At 41.5% G+C, this 12,794-nt stretch overlaps 2 protein-coding genes across 4 annotated transcripts; both read right to left on the bottom strand.

The window, feature by feature from the left end:
* Positions 1-411: 411 nt before the first annotated feature.
* On the bottom strand, positions 412-10,282 carry cntnap2b (contactin associated protein 2b). 3 transcript variants are annotated; one of them, XM_061296003.1, is made up of 27 exons: positions 9,788-10,282; positions 9,493-9,690; positions 9,193-9,392; positions 8,232-8,342; positions 7,748-7,941; positions 7,511-7,658; positions 7,030-7,233; positions 6,744-6,928; positions 6,488-6,631; positions 5,984-6,242; positions 5,746-5,895; positions 5,454-5,616; positions 5,250-5,356; positions 5,043-5,162; positions 4,535-4,650; positions 4,310-4,394; positions 3,910-4,066; positions 3,699-3,826; positions 3,438-3,608; positions 2,893-3,111; positions 2,593-2,829; positions 2,267-2,500; positions 2,021-2,154; positions 1,824-1,917; positions 1,516-1,743; positions 1,356-1,430; positions 412-1,178 (listed from the first exon to the last, which is right to left on the bottom strand). In XM_061296003.1, the coding sequence occupies exons 3-27, from the start codon at positions 9,269-9,271 to the stop codon at positions 979-981; spliced, it is 3,942 nt and encodes a 1,313-aa protein (XP_061151987.1). In that variant the 5' UTR covers positions 9,272-9,392; positions 9,493-9,690; positions 9,788-10,282; the 3' UTR covers positions 412-978. The 3 variants fall into 3 exon arrangements, with proteins under 3 accessions (XP_061151987.1, XP_061151985.1, XP_061151986.1); XM_061296001.1 differs by having other exon boundaries at positions 2,593-3,111; XM_061296002.1 differs by having other exon boundaries at positions 2,593-3,111; positions 9,193-9,690.
* A 138-nt stretch (positions 10,283-10,420) lies between these two features.
* LOC133166030 (C-C chemokine receptor type 4-like) lies at positions 10,421-12,704 on the bottom strand. The gene is made up of 2 exons (XM_061296008.1): positions 12,546-12,704; positions 10,421-11,704 (listed from the first exon to the last, which is right to left on the bottom strand). Exons 1-2 carry the CDS (start codon positions 12,568-12,570, stop codon positions 10,620-10,622), a joined length of 1,110 nt encoding a protein of 369 aa, XP_061151992.1. The 5' UTR covers positions 12,571-12,704; the 3' UTR covers positions 10,421-10,619.
* Positions 12,705-12,794: the final 90 nt, after the last annotated feature.

Genomic DNA, 12,794 nt, shown 5'->3' with positions numbered 1-12,794 from the left:
AAAGTGACCCTTATATCATTTTGTAGTCATATGCATTGTGGGAGTTAAAAGTGCTGAGGAATAAAAGGACATCCTAAAAAGAATCAGGCAATTTTTTTTTCCATCAAACAAGAAGAAATGTCATGCCATTACATTGCAATGCAAAGAAATGGGATACAATCAAATGTCAGTGTGTGTGTAATGAAAGCAACATTCTTAACCAGACATGAAAAGTAAAAGGGTTTTAAATGGAATTTACCTTTAAAAGTCCAGTCCATTGGAATGCAGCTGTTTTCAATGGCTAAACTAATTCAACTAATTTAATTCACTAACCTTGAGTTTTACTACATTTTTCCTGTTATATTAAATTAAAGTGTTAATTAAGTGATGGGATTCGAGTGATACCCGCACCTGGTTTTGGCAGCCAAAAAATGAAAAAAAATCAGTACAGTTTATTCATTTAAGAGACACTTGAAGTTGTGCAGGCACAAAATAAAATAAAAAGCATCACTTTTCTTTTATACATGCGTGTTGAGATTTCATTCTTACATATAAAATAAAACAGGATTATGACGAATTATCATACCTAGTGATGTGCAGTAATATTAGTTGGCACAAAGCAGCAGCTTTCTGTACATGTCTCCGCTGCCATTTTTCTGTAATTGTTGTTGCAAGAAGGCAAATAAATAAAATAGAACTTAAATATGAATAAATTAAGCTACACTTCTCATCATTCACACGTCCGTTTATGCCATTCTCTGTCCAACAGTTGTCTTTTGATCATTAAAATAAACTGCCCACCATTCTCACACATGCTCTACCATCTGACAGAATGTGCTGATGTCCTTTTGTCCATAAAGTGTTCATACAAACACCTTCAAACAAGCCGTCCGAGTTCCACTATTTCTCGCTATGCTTAAAACTACCATACAGTACATCCTACGGTCTTGAGTCTATTTTCTTGTGGTTGCTGAGTGGGTGAGTGGGTGGCTGGGGGGCTCAGATGAACCATTCCTTCTTGCTCTCGTCGATGGTTTCGGTGAAGGCAGGGTCGTTGACGATGATAGCCGCGTCGGCACAGTCCGCCGACTCGGCACCCTTAGCCTCGTTGGTATGGTAGGAGCCTTTGTGTTGGAACATGTGGCGGATGACAAACACCATGATGCACAAAACTGCAAAGATGACCATAGCGATGATCCCTGGGAGCACAACAAATGGGAGAGAAGAGGTCATAACCCCCATGACGCAACTTGCCAAATACATACGTAGCTCTTCATAGTTTTGCTGTTCAGTGCGTCTATCTGCGACACAAAATGCAAATTTTGTCTTGCAAACTGCATTGTGGACCTAATTTTTTTTAGCCTTTTAATATTTACCTCCAATGACTGCAGAGTTGCGATTGACGCCATTACTGCTTGATGATTCCTCACTGAAAGGGAAAACGGCTCCGCCTGCGAGCAAAGTCAACACAGAAATGTTGAATCTGGCATTCTGTGTGTCCTTGTTAGTGTTTCCTGCACAGGTATGTTACCCTACCGGTTTCGACGTGCCAGGGGTCATTTGCTGCCAAGGGGGAGATGGTCAGTGGGGAGGCTCCACAATTGGACGGAACCAGAATCCCGTGGGTGCTGACGGGTGCCGCCTGGCCAGAACGCAGGGCGGCTTTAAGTGGCGCCACACTGTTCAGTTGAACCCTTGACAGGCAGCCCACAAAGCCTGGCGTGTTGTAGCGCTCAATCAAGATGGGGTCAATTTGTCCTGTTTCTGCAAGCACAACACAAATGAGCCCCATCAAAAAAAGATCTAGTGCAAGGAAACACCTTAGGATTGTGCTAATCACTTACCAAAAACCTTTCCAAGAAACAAACTTTTGATCAAGTTGAATTCTGTATCCGAGGCCTCGGGTAAGATGTGAGTGGACACTGGGTAATGGTCCACCTGGAAAATATGCAAAGTAAACGGAGAAATGTGTGTTTGGCCAACAACCCCCCCCAACAAATATGACAGTTATGTCAGTGTTGTAGCTAAAAGCTCATCATACCTGTAATCGTATCTCCCGAAAGTGTCTGCTTATGTTGACAGTGTGAGGCTGCCCGTTGGCCATGTTACGATGGTGAATATCGATAGTGAAAGGTTCGTTCAGCCCTCCTAATCTGTAGCGGATCTGGAGCGTTCCTGGAAAAGCATGGATAAACCGTTCATTGGAACAAAAGGATTGCAAAATCGCAACAACATTTTTACAACATTCCATGTTTGCGCATGCAGAGGATGGAACTCAGAAGCTCACCATTAACCCTGAGCACCACAGCCAGGTAGTCCTGTGTCCTGGAACTGATGTAGACCAGGATGCTTGGAGCACCGGAAGTGCTAAAGCTGAAACTAAGCTCCTCCTGAGTCAGGTTGGTCTCAACAGGAACGGCGACGTCCGAAAAGCTTTTTCCCTCCTGGACCACAAAGTAGGTTGCCTCTGGCAGGAAGTCATAGCGCACCAGGGTTCCGGTTTCAAAGTAGGCGCCCACGTCTACCGCAGATCCAGGCAAGAGTAAGAAAGAGAAGGGGTTAATTGGATACTTCTTGATGTGATGTCACCTGCAGGACATGTGTGGGGCCTACCCTCGGTACAGAAAGGTCCATCAAATGCCGTGAGCGAGCAGTCACAAGAGTATCTGTTGTACTGCTCCACGCACTTCCCTCCGTTCTTGCAGTGCATCCCGTAGCTGCTGCAGTGACCCTGGCAGCCTGGATTAACCCCTGAAGTCACCTTAGCCTTTTCCTCCAAGTCATAGGTCAATCCATTTATCGTCAGAGCTCGCATGCAGCCCAGGAATCCCCTCTGACCTCCTGAGGCACCTGGGAAGAGACCAAACAAATGAGATTTGACATTAACTTTTTCACACCTCAGCTCTTTCTTACCAAGGTAAAGGTCGCTGTAGAACTCCAGTTTTGTGTGCCCCTGTGGAGCTGTGAGTCTGATCTCTCGGTGCTGTCCATCAAGCTGTAGCACCGCCTCCTTGATGTTCTTCTCGGCCTCCACGCGATGCCACTGGCCGTCATTTAAAGGCACCGCAGAGTGCACAAGAATCTCCATTCGCTCACTGCCCACATCGAAGGAGAAAGACACCCAGGAGGCTCCTGAAACACCAGGATGACATTATTCATTCATTTAGCTCAGGTTAAGCAATCTTCAACTTCAGATATTGGAGAGGCAAAAAATTGGTTCTGCTGTTGAGTCTTTCCCAGTTGATCTGAACATATGACGATATGACTGAATATACAGAAGTGATTCCATTCACCTAAAATTAGTGTTTTTGGACTAGTATGTGGAACCGTTTGACTGAGAGGCAAAGATGCTAACTACTAGCCGTCAAGTATGTAGGACTATCGGGGAAATAAAAACAGCAAGAGCTCAACTAGAACAAACATTCAACAGAGTCTGCACATTAAAGGACATACTGTACCTCTTAGTTCAACGTGAAGGAAGTCGGACGTTCCCGAGTTGTCAAGGAAGACCCCATGGCTGGAGGAAGTCTTAAAGTAAAAAGAGATGTCAGTGCTGGTTTCTCCTCTGATGGAAGAGAAGTGGAGGAAGGAAGCTGGACTTGTGAAGGACGCGGCATTCCAGTATTTTCCTTTAAAGGCAGTAAGAGCAGACACAATTGTTCAGTTGTGATTCTATTTCAAATAAACACATTAAATTCTCTGCTGAGTATGAAACTCACGGTCCCCCTGACATCTGAGCGGCCCCACTGTCAGCTTAGCCTCAGATCCAGCTCTGCCTGTATCACCAACCACAACCTGCCGGACTGGCAAGTGGTCCTTATACACCAACAGGCCCGCATCTTCTTTCCTGTGGACACAAACAAAACACACAGACTCCAGATTACAAACGTAACTGGGAGAGAAAGACAAGAAAGATTGTCCACCACTCACCAGGAGCGCTGATCGGCGTCACAATTGCAAAAGTGTTTGGGGTTAGTGCAGTTGTGCTCAATTCCACATGCACACTTTTGTATCCCTGGACCCGAACCTCCCCAATAGAAATGTCTCTCATTGGCTCGTCCTAACCACCAGGTAAACGGTTCACTGCCTGGAAGTTAAAATAAATATTTTGTTACTAATATCAGATCATACTTTCATTTATAAAAGATACTGTACGTGTAGTGTATTATTGCATTATTATCTATTGAGGATTCTGAAGAAGAAGCAACAAAGTCTTTAAACTGATAATACATAGTTTGAAGCCCTTTGTATTACGTTCATTATACAGTATAATAATGTATGTTTTATTTGAAATTGATTATACAGAATGATATTTGTTATGATACTTTACCTGGAGTGTTGAGTAGACGGGACATTCGACAGGCATAGGCAAGATGTTGTTCGCACTTTTCCGCACTGCTGGTGACTGAAAACAACTAAAAGAAAATGCAAAAAGAAATTTACGCCTTTGATTTTATATTCTCTCTAGCAGTTCAGTTTTATTTTCAATTGTAGTTTATTCACAAATTCCAAGAACTTCACTTTGCTAAGCATAAATACTGTCACTATCGTGTACCTGCTGATCTGTTACATTGTAAGTGATCTGCAGTACTGCCTTCTCCTCTGGATTAGCAGTCATGACTGATGTCTGAGGTGCAAGGTTGTTCTTCACTACGGTCCAAACTTTTTCTTCTGTAAATCACAAATTCACACATTAGTCAGTGAACAGTAAACAGATAAGGAAAGTTAGAAAGACCCAAAATATCCTAGCAAGTCCACCTCTGAATGCCCCCCCCAAAAAAACCATAACAAATAAATAAACAATATAAATAAATAATATATAATATAAAAATAAAAATAATAGTATAATAAAAATATGAAAATGAAAGTTTGGGAGTGGCCAAGTCAAAGTTCAGACTCAAATGCCATTGTGAATTTTTGTATTTTGTCCCGTCAGAATAAATAAAATCCTAATTTCGAAACTGCACTTTGAATTTACATGTCCTGTCTTATTCTTGATTTGGTATTAAAATTGCTTTTATTATATGAAATGATCAGAAGCGGGCAAATAATTTTTTGCTTGCCTGTCATGTCACACATAACTCTGAAAGGCTCTATAGGACCACTGCCATCAGGGTCAATCCAGTAACTCCCAGTGCCTCGACTCTGGTGCTTATAGTCTTCACAGGACTGCTGGAACTTGGCTGCAAGGGAGGCAAACAGCACAGAATTGATCAGCCCAAAAAAATTATTTTTTAAATGTGATGAGGTGTGTGTTTGCGTGCTCGTACAGGTATGGCAAGTCGCCCCAGCGTATCCAGTGCCACTACAGTTGCAGCTGAATGTATCCCATGTTTGAGAACAACGGGATCCGTGCTCACAGTGGTTGGGGACACACCTAAAAAGACACAACAGGCACGTGGGTGAGCAATGAAATAGACACAGCAGCCTCGAACTAATCCAAACAACGATTCTATTGCTCAACAGTTGTGTACCTGTCAATGATGGCGCACATATCCAGGCTGACATTTTCAAAGGTTCCAATGAGACCTTGTTCCACGGCCTTGAGGTCAGCTAGATGGTCATCGATGTGGATCAACTGCATGCAGCCCTGGAAGGGGCGCTGATGTGTGTGAGTGGTTGTATGTGGGAAGTAACCTTGAAAACAATAAATAAGGGGGGGTCAAAATTCATTACTTTCAATTTGATGAATTCATGTCCCAGTTTGGCCTCAGTAAAGCAAAGTCAGTTGCAAATTCAACATCCAAAGCTATTTGGTCTCGTCACCTCCGAAGTAGTATGTTCCGCCCGTCATGATCTGTACTGGAATGGCAGTTCTGACTGTGGATGCCTCGTCTCCATCTACTGTTAGCATTGCATAGTTCTCCAAAGCATTCAGATGGACACTGTGCCACTGGCCATCATTCAGGCCGGAGCCTGAACACGACAAACATGCCTCATGTTTATAAACTAATTTGTAGACAATTGCAACATGAACCTCCAATGACAAATGAGTGAAGCTCACCTGATGAAATGTCAATATGCATGTTCTTTTTTTGTGTCACGTTCATATATACGACAATCTTGCCCTCGGTCAGTCCCACCTCCACCCAGCCATCAGCTAGTGCGGTGAACATCAGCAGTCCATTTGGATTCCATGTCCTGAAAGACAGACTGACAGACAGTGTGTCACTGTCAGTCTGACCAGGCAGGAGCAGGAAGGATGTGGAGTTGAAGAAGACAGGGAAGGTGTTGGACTCAGCACAGGAAAACGTTAAGTTGCGCTATGGTGGGGGAGAAGGGGAAGGTGGGTGGAAAAGAGAGACAAGAAAAGTAGTATGAATGCAGTAACATGAAATTATTGTCACAAAACTATCTTGGCCAACACTCCTGAATCTATGTATGGAGTTTAGTTTTATTTTTGTTGCACACTAAATATACAGACTACACACATACAGTCATGCACTGGAGTAGCACGCAGCTTTCCAAAACCCGAATGAGCACAGCTAAGAAGCGAGAATTGTCTTACAAAGCTGGACGTGTCCACTTTCCCCCTGCGGACCAAGTGCGTAATGTTGTCGCCGTTGTAGGTAATCCCCTCCATGCAGCCCACAAAATTCTCTCGACCTCGCGAGCTTGACTTTGCTGATAGAGGTAGACCCCCGAAGCTAATCTGGAAGGAAAACAAATGCTATCATTTCAATTCATAAAATGCATTTATTCAAATGTGTCTGTTGCGACTTTAGGGAAACATTGAGGGTGGACACAGCACAGTGGTGCTTTACCTCATAGTCAAGGTCGAGATGAGCAAACTCTCCATTGGTCCTGAAGTGATGAACATGGTGATCCAGAGTAAAGTTGACATTCCTTCGGTATCGCTCTATGACAACTGAGTGCCAGTGGTCGTCGTCAAGTAAGCTCCCACTGGTCACGGATGTGTGGCCTTGGATAGAGCCGTACTGGTTACTGCCTGAGAGCACAAGAATGTTGACGGTTAAACTTTGGCAGCTGGAAAGGAAATCCTTAACAGGGGCAGCGCTGTTACAGTCCGCTTAATATTAGGAAACCTACCAAGATTCATACTGAGCTGAAGTCTCGCCCTTTGAAGCTCCAGAGAAACATAGTCTCCTTGTTGTCCCTCCCCGTGGAGCAACACTCCATCTCGAGCTGTGGTTTTAAACTTCAGAGCAATGACATCCTTTAAAATCTTCATCTTTTTACTCCTAAAGCGGTAGGACAGGATTCCATGGCCATCAAAACCGATCACATCAGCCCCTAGAAGACATTATTGGGTTCATTATTGGGCCAACAGTAGGCAGTTGACTTTGGCTGGCTATCACAGTAAAAAAAAATATCGTATAAAGGAATGAGTCCCAAAGTCAGTACTTTTTTGGCATGAATTGATTTGGGTCGTCCTACTGGGCACATATAATTTCATCCTAAAGTGCATCTTTCCAAGTTGGGACCGCAAGTGAGTAGAAGAGTTGGCAACCCTAAACTAAACTAACCCTATATCCCAATGAAGGGTGAACAATACTTGAATACTCCTCACAGTATGAGCAGCCATACAGTTCCAGACGGAGTCCGAAGCGACCCTCCTTGCTCTTGTCCAATGGGACAAAGCGGACGTAACGGGCCAGGATGATATGCTGCAGCTGATAACGAATCACTCCATCGCTGTTCACATTGCCGTCAAAGTTCTGGATGTAGACAGAAACAGAAGAACTTTTGGATTTGGTGGTCAAACCCAAAAGTGCAGATGGCACAAAAGTCTAAGAATCTTCCCTACCCAGATGTTTCCATCCTGTAAATAAGGCCTCCAGTTTGTCTGCGTATCACTATAAAGTAGCTGATATTTGCTGGTCCAGTCGGAGCTACTGTAGCGGCCCTGAGTTGCTATGGCAACAAGCTGTTTTCTGGCACCCAAATCGACCTGTAACCATCGGTAACGGTCTGAGTCCGAAGGCGACCAGCCTCCAGCACCTGGTTTTGTAAGTTACACACAGATGGACAAGTTAAGCAATGGCACAGAAGAAATAGAAAAATGTAAACTGTTCAATGGCCATCATTTCCAAGAATAACACACACTTGAAAAATGATTTTTGTAGCATTTAGCTACAAGTATGGATGTCATTTTTGCTCCACAACTCTAAAGGTATTCTATCAAATAAACATAAGCCAATATTCAGAGTGATACAATGAAATTATCTTGAACTACACAAGTTTAAATTCTACTGGATATGGTCACAACATTTCTACTTCAATCTGCATACCTTGTTTCCGATTAAGCTTGGCATAACCAGCCCCATAATCTCGAGCATAAACTGATGAGCTGGTGAAGGAGCTATATGGAAGAGGTGTGGCCAAACTGTCCTCACACCTTCCTAAAAGGACACAAAAAATTATATATAGGGGGTCACAAAATTGTTTGGGTGACCCCAAACCTTTGAACGGTAGTGTAAATATTATTATAATAAAATATTATGAATTAAATATTATAAATTATATTTTATATTTGTATAAAATTATTTATAATCTATGAATATAAGTATACATATATATTATAAGATTGTTTACACAGAAGATTATATCTATAATCTATAAATAATTATCTAAATAAATATATACACTACCGTTCAAAAGTTTGGGGTCACCCAAACAATTTTGTGACCCCAAACCTTTGAACGGTAGTGTACATACATACACGCACGCACGCACACGTACACACAGACACACACACGCACACACGCACACGCACGCGCACGCACACACACACACACACACACACCCTATGACAAATCACAAGCAGCACAATACAAGAATCGCCCATTTATGTGTGGGACAAAGCAAAAAAGCACATATGGCAAAATAATAATAATAACAATAATAGTAATAATAATAACAACAGATCTGTATTCATGTCATCTCTGATCTATATTTACGTCACCTCTATTGTGATGTTCAGGGGTGAAGAACTGCACGGATGGTGATTACCTGATTTACTGTAGCTTTATCTTCGTCAATTCAGCAAATAGACGCAGAACTTAATCTTATAACGTTATGTAAGTGTACATATACGTATAACGTTTGCCCGGTGAGTGCATTACTGAAAATTAGGTACATGATCGTTTTCAGGCAGTTTAGCCACAAATTCTTATCGTCACTTCATCGACTCATAATAAGCCACCAAATTAGCTAGCTTTGCTACCAGTGTGTCTGTTTGCGCTCACTTACGGTTAACTGAGGACGCAGCTCTGCAGGTGATGGTGATGCTACACAGGACTGGTAACAACAACTTGGTCACATGAGACATTTTTACAGGGAGACCCAAAAATCCAAACCCAACCGAGAGACAATGGAGCGAATCCCTGCGGGATGCTGCTGATTTCCAGCTCCTGCGGGGTCTTCCTTACAGTCGAATACGTCGCTGTTATCTATCGATTGAAAAATAGAAGTCAAGTGACCTTGCTATGCGTCTTAGAACGCGTTCTTTTACCTCCTTTCTGAAAAATTAAGGCGGGTGTGAGTGAGCACCTAGAAAAAGATGGTGTTTAAGAGCCTCGAACCCCAGGTGCATGGTCACACAGCCAGGAGCTGTCCAACTGCTAGATAAAACAGCGGACCCCCCGTTTTATCGATACACTTGGTACGGTCCAGACGCCGTGCAATTCAAAGGGCCCCAAAATATCAAAAGGAGGAGGTGAGGGGGAACAGAAGGGTCCTCTGTTTGCCCTGAGGGAATAACAAGCACGCATCATTAGCTTGATACTAGAGGTAGAGTAATAGATTTGTTTATTTAACCAGATTCAGAATCAGACTTCAAATTTACCTAAGGACAGTTAGATGGCCCACAATAACATCAGCATTTTTTCGTTCTGTTCTCTGATTGGCTGGTCAGAAATAGCCAAACCTGACAAAACAGGAATAATCTTCAAACATTAATACATTCATTAGTGAGTATAATATATCATGTTATTTGATAAAGATTCATTCTGAAGTGCTCCAGAAACCTTTTGTGTTTTGTGAGTTTTAACAAGGATGTCACATGAGATGAAAAAAACAAAAACAACACTATTACAGTAATACAGATTTGTAAAATAGTATATTTTCAAACTAAATAAAAACAACATAAAGCCTCAGCCCTTTTTAATTTAATGCCTAATAGTTTACCCATGATTCATAAATGTTTTACAGTAACTTTTATTCGTGCGTTTATGTTTTTTGATGCACGGATTCCTTCAGTATTATCCTTAAATTAATTTTAAGTACAATATCTACGAGTCACTTTTTTAAACTTCTATCAAAACATTTTTGGGAATAAGAATGACTCCCGTCATTTCAACATATGACCATGACGAATTCAAACTATTTCTCCATATAAGTCTGTGATTCACCAAATGATTGTGTTAGCTAACGAGAAACTGTCCCAAAGTTTCTAGTTATGAAGGTGAAAAAAAAGACGTCAACAAAAAGTGTACTTTATCCAGAAAGTGCAGCATCACAAAGACTTCATCATCATCAACATCCTAATTCAACACCATCAATAAAATATACTTTTTCATGGTAACAGTTTCATAATTTTGTTTTAACATTAACTTGCAACTTTAAATGTATTATTTCCCTCAGATTTCTAGTTACAGCATGTAGTTGAATGGGTTTCTCTAGTTCTCATAATCAGAATGTGGTGTCTTCTGTGATGTGCTTCGTGTACTCTGGCTGGTGAGACTCAGGTGTCTCCTGAGACAAGGGATTTTCTTAGCAAGCAGCCTTTTAAAGTGGCTCTGAAACTTTTTACCCACAAATGTGTAAAACACTGGACTGATACAACAATAAAGGTAGGCTACATTGCGGGTCGCAAACAACGCATAGTCCAGCTTGTCTGAGTAAGCGCAATCGACATTCGGACTGGAGCTTTGTATGGCTCGAAGCAGGATGACGACATTGTAGGGGGTCCAGCAGAGGAAGAAGGTAAAGATGATGATGAATATAAGCTTAATGGCACGACATTTGTCCCTCATTCGAGTGGACATGATGCGGACAGTGATGCTGATGTAGCAGTAGCTTACCATGAACAAAGGGAGGAGGAAGAACACCAGAAATTGTTGATAATAAGTGACCAGACGCCACAATGCCATGGTGCTTTCAGAGTATCCTGACTCCTCACACACTAGCCCGTTGGAATTACTCTTCCACACCTTTTGGAAAACCAGTTCTTTCACACTGGCTATAATACTGATGCACCAAACCACTACAGAAGAAATAAAAGCATAGCTCTTCTTTCTGCTCTTAGCAGCTGCCACCGCATGAACTACTGCAAGGTATCGGTCGAATGTCATGAGCGTGAGAAACAGGATGGAGCTGTAGAAACCGATGAAGTAGGCGCTGCTGACCAACTTGCATAAAATATCTCCGAAAATCCACTCAGACAGATGATAAGTTGCCCAAAATGGGAGACTGGTGGCAAACAGGATGTTGGAGAGAACCAGATTGAGCAAGAAAATGTTTGTCACTGAGTTGAGCTTCTCATACTTGTAAAGGATGTAGAGGACGAGACCATTACCAAGGTAACTCAGGAAGAAATTGACATAGCAGAAAGCCGGGTTGAATTTGGAGCCAAAATCATTGACATTTGACTTCCTGCAGAGTTTGACACTTTCACTGACAACATCATCTGGGTTGTAGGTCACATTCTCGAGAAGGTCCCAGATGTCCCAGTCGTCAACCATGTCCATAGTTAGCGATTGTCCTGAGGCACAGAAATATTTTCAAAGTATATTAGTTTTTGTCCGCGTTTTGACTTTTTTGTGTGAAAATGTATGCAAAACAAATGTAACCCTTTACCTCAAAAGACCATAGCAACATTACAAAGCCATTTAAACGATTAGACCACATCTAAGGCAAACTTAAGCTAATTTGTAATTGAAACACCCATAAACCATTTTCGACATCAACAATCGTTATGAGGAGAGTGTCTTGTCATATTTCCGTTACTCACTCAAAAGAGAGAACAGAAACTGCTGACTGTTACAATAATCTGTTCTGACTCCCATCTGGTGTGCAATACTACTGTTGACTTGTTCAGTAGTTTTTATTTGATTTGATTTTTTTTACAATAACAGTGAAAAGCCATGTTAATGATCACCTTTGCATTTACAAACTACATATATGTATATCCAGATAGATTGAATCAATCAAAAAGTTATTTTCTTAATCATCTTTTTTTGAGTTAGGGTTAATTAAATGATTTAGTAGTCACACGTACAGTATCGACTGTTGCGTTGCCCTTACATTCGAGAAATAGAAAAGATGTATGTGTAATTTATTATGAGGAAATATCATAGAGTCAATGTTTTTTCTCAATATCAATATTGATTCTTAGAGTATCTTCTAAGGAGAATTGCGCACAGAAGCATCAAGGCATATATCCTAACATTTCAACAGACAGACAACATGAAACATTTGTTATCATTAAAAACAGTATAATGTGCTGTTAACCTTAGTTCCATAAAAACAAAAGCAATAAAACAGTGACTATAAAAATAAGAAAATTGATAAATGAACTAGAAAAGTCACACCCATTTACTCACCAGTTCTGTTTTCTTCATAAGGCATATTGGAGAGAGACCACAAAGAAGCACTAAAGTCTACATGTGCGGAAGAAGACTTTGAAAGTGGGAAGGCCCGGGACTCACAGAGGATGTGCACGCTGACGTACTGAGTACACAGGTACTCAGTGTGTGCAAGTGGAAAGTCACACTATAGTGTGGCTCAATTGAAATGTATTTTAAGTCCATTCCAAAAATGCAAACTTTCTTGAAATTGAATTGAACCCAAAC

Source organism: Syngnathus typhle, linkage group LG13 (genome assembly GCF_033458585.1).
Source record: "Syngnathus typhle isolate RoL2023-S1 ecotype Sweden linkage group LG13, RoL_Styp_1.0, whole genome shotgun sequence".
Taxonomy (NCBI): domain Eukaryota; kingdom Metazoa; phylum Chordata; class Actinopteri; order Syngnathiformes; family Syngnathidae; genus Syngnathus; species Syngnathus typhle.
Note: the sequence above shows the minus strand (reverse complement) of the source record. Positions and strands in the feature narration are given on the sequence as shown.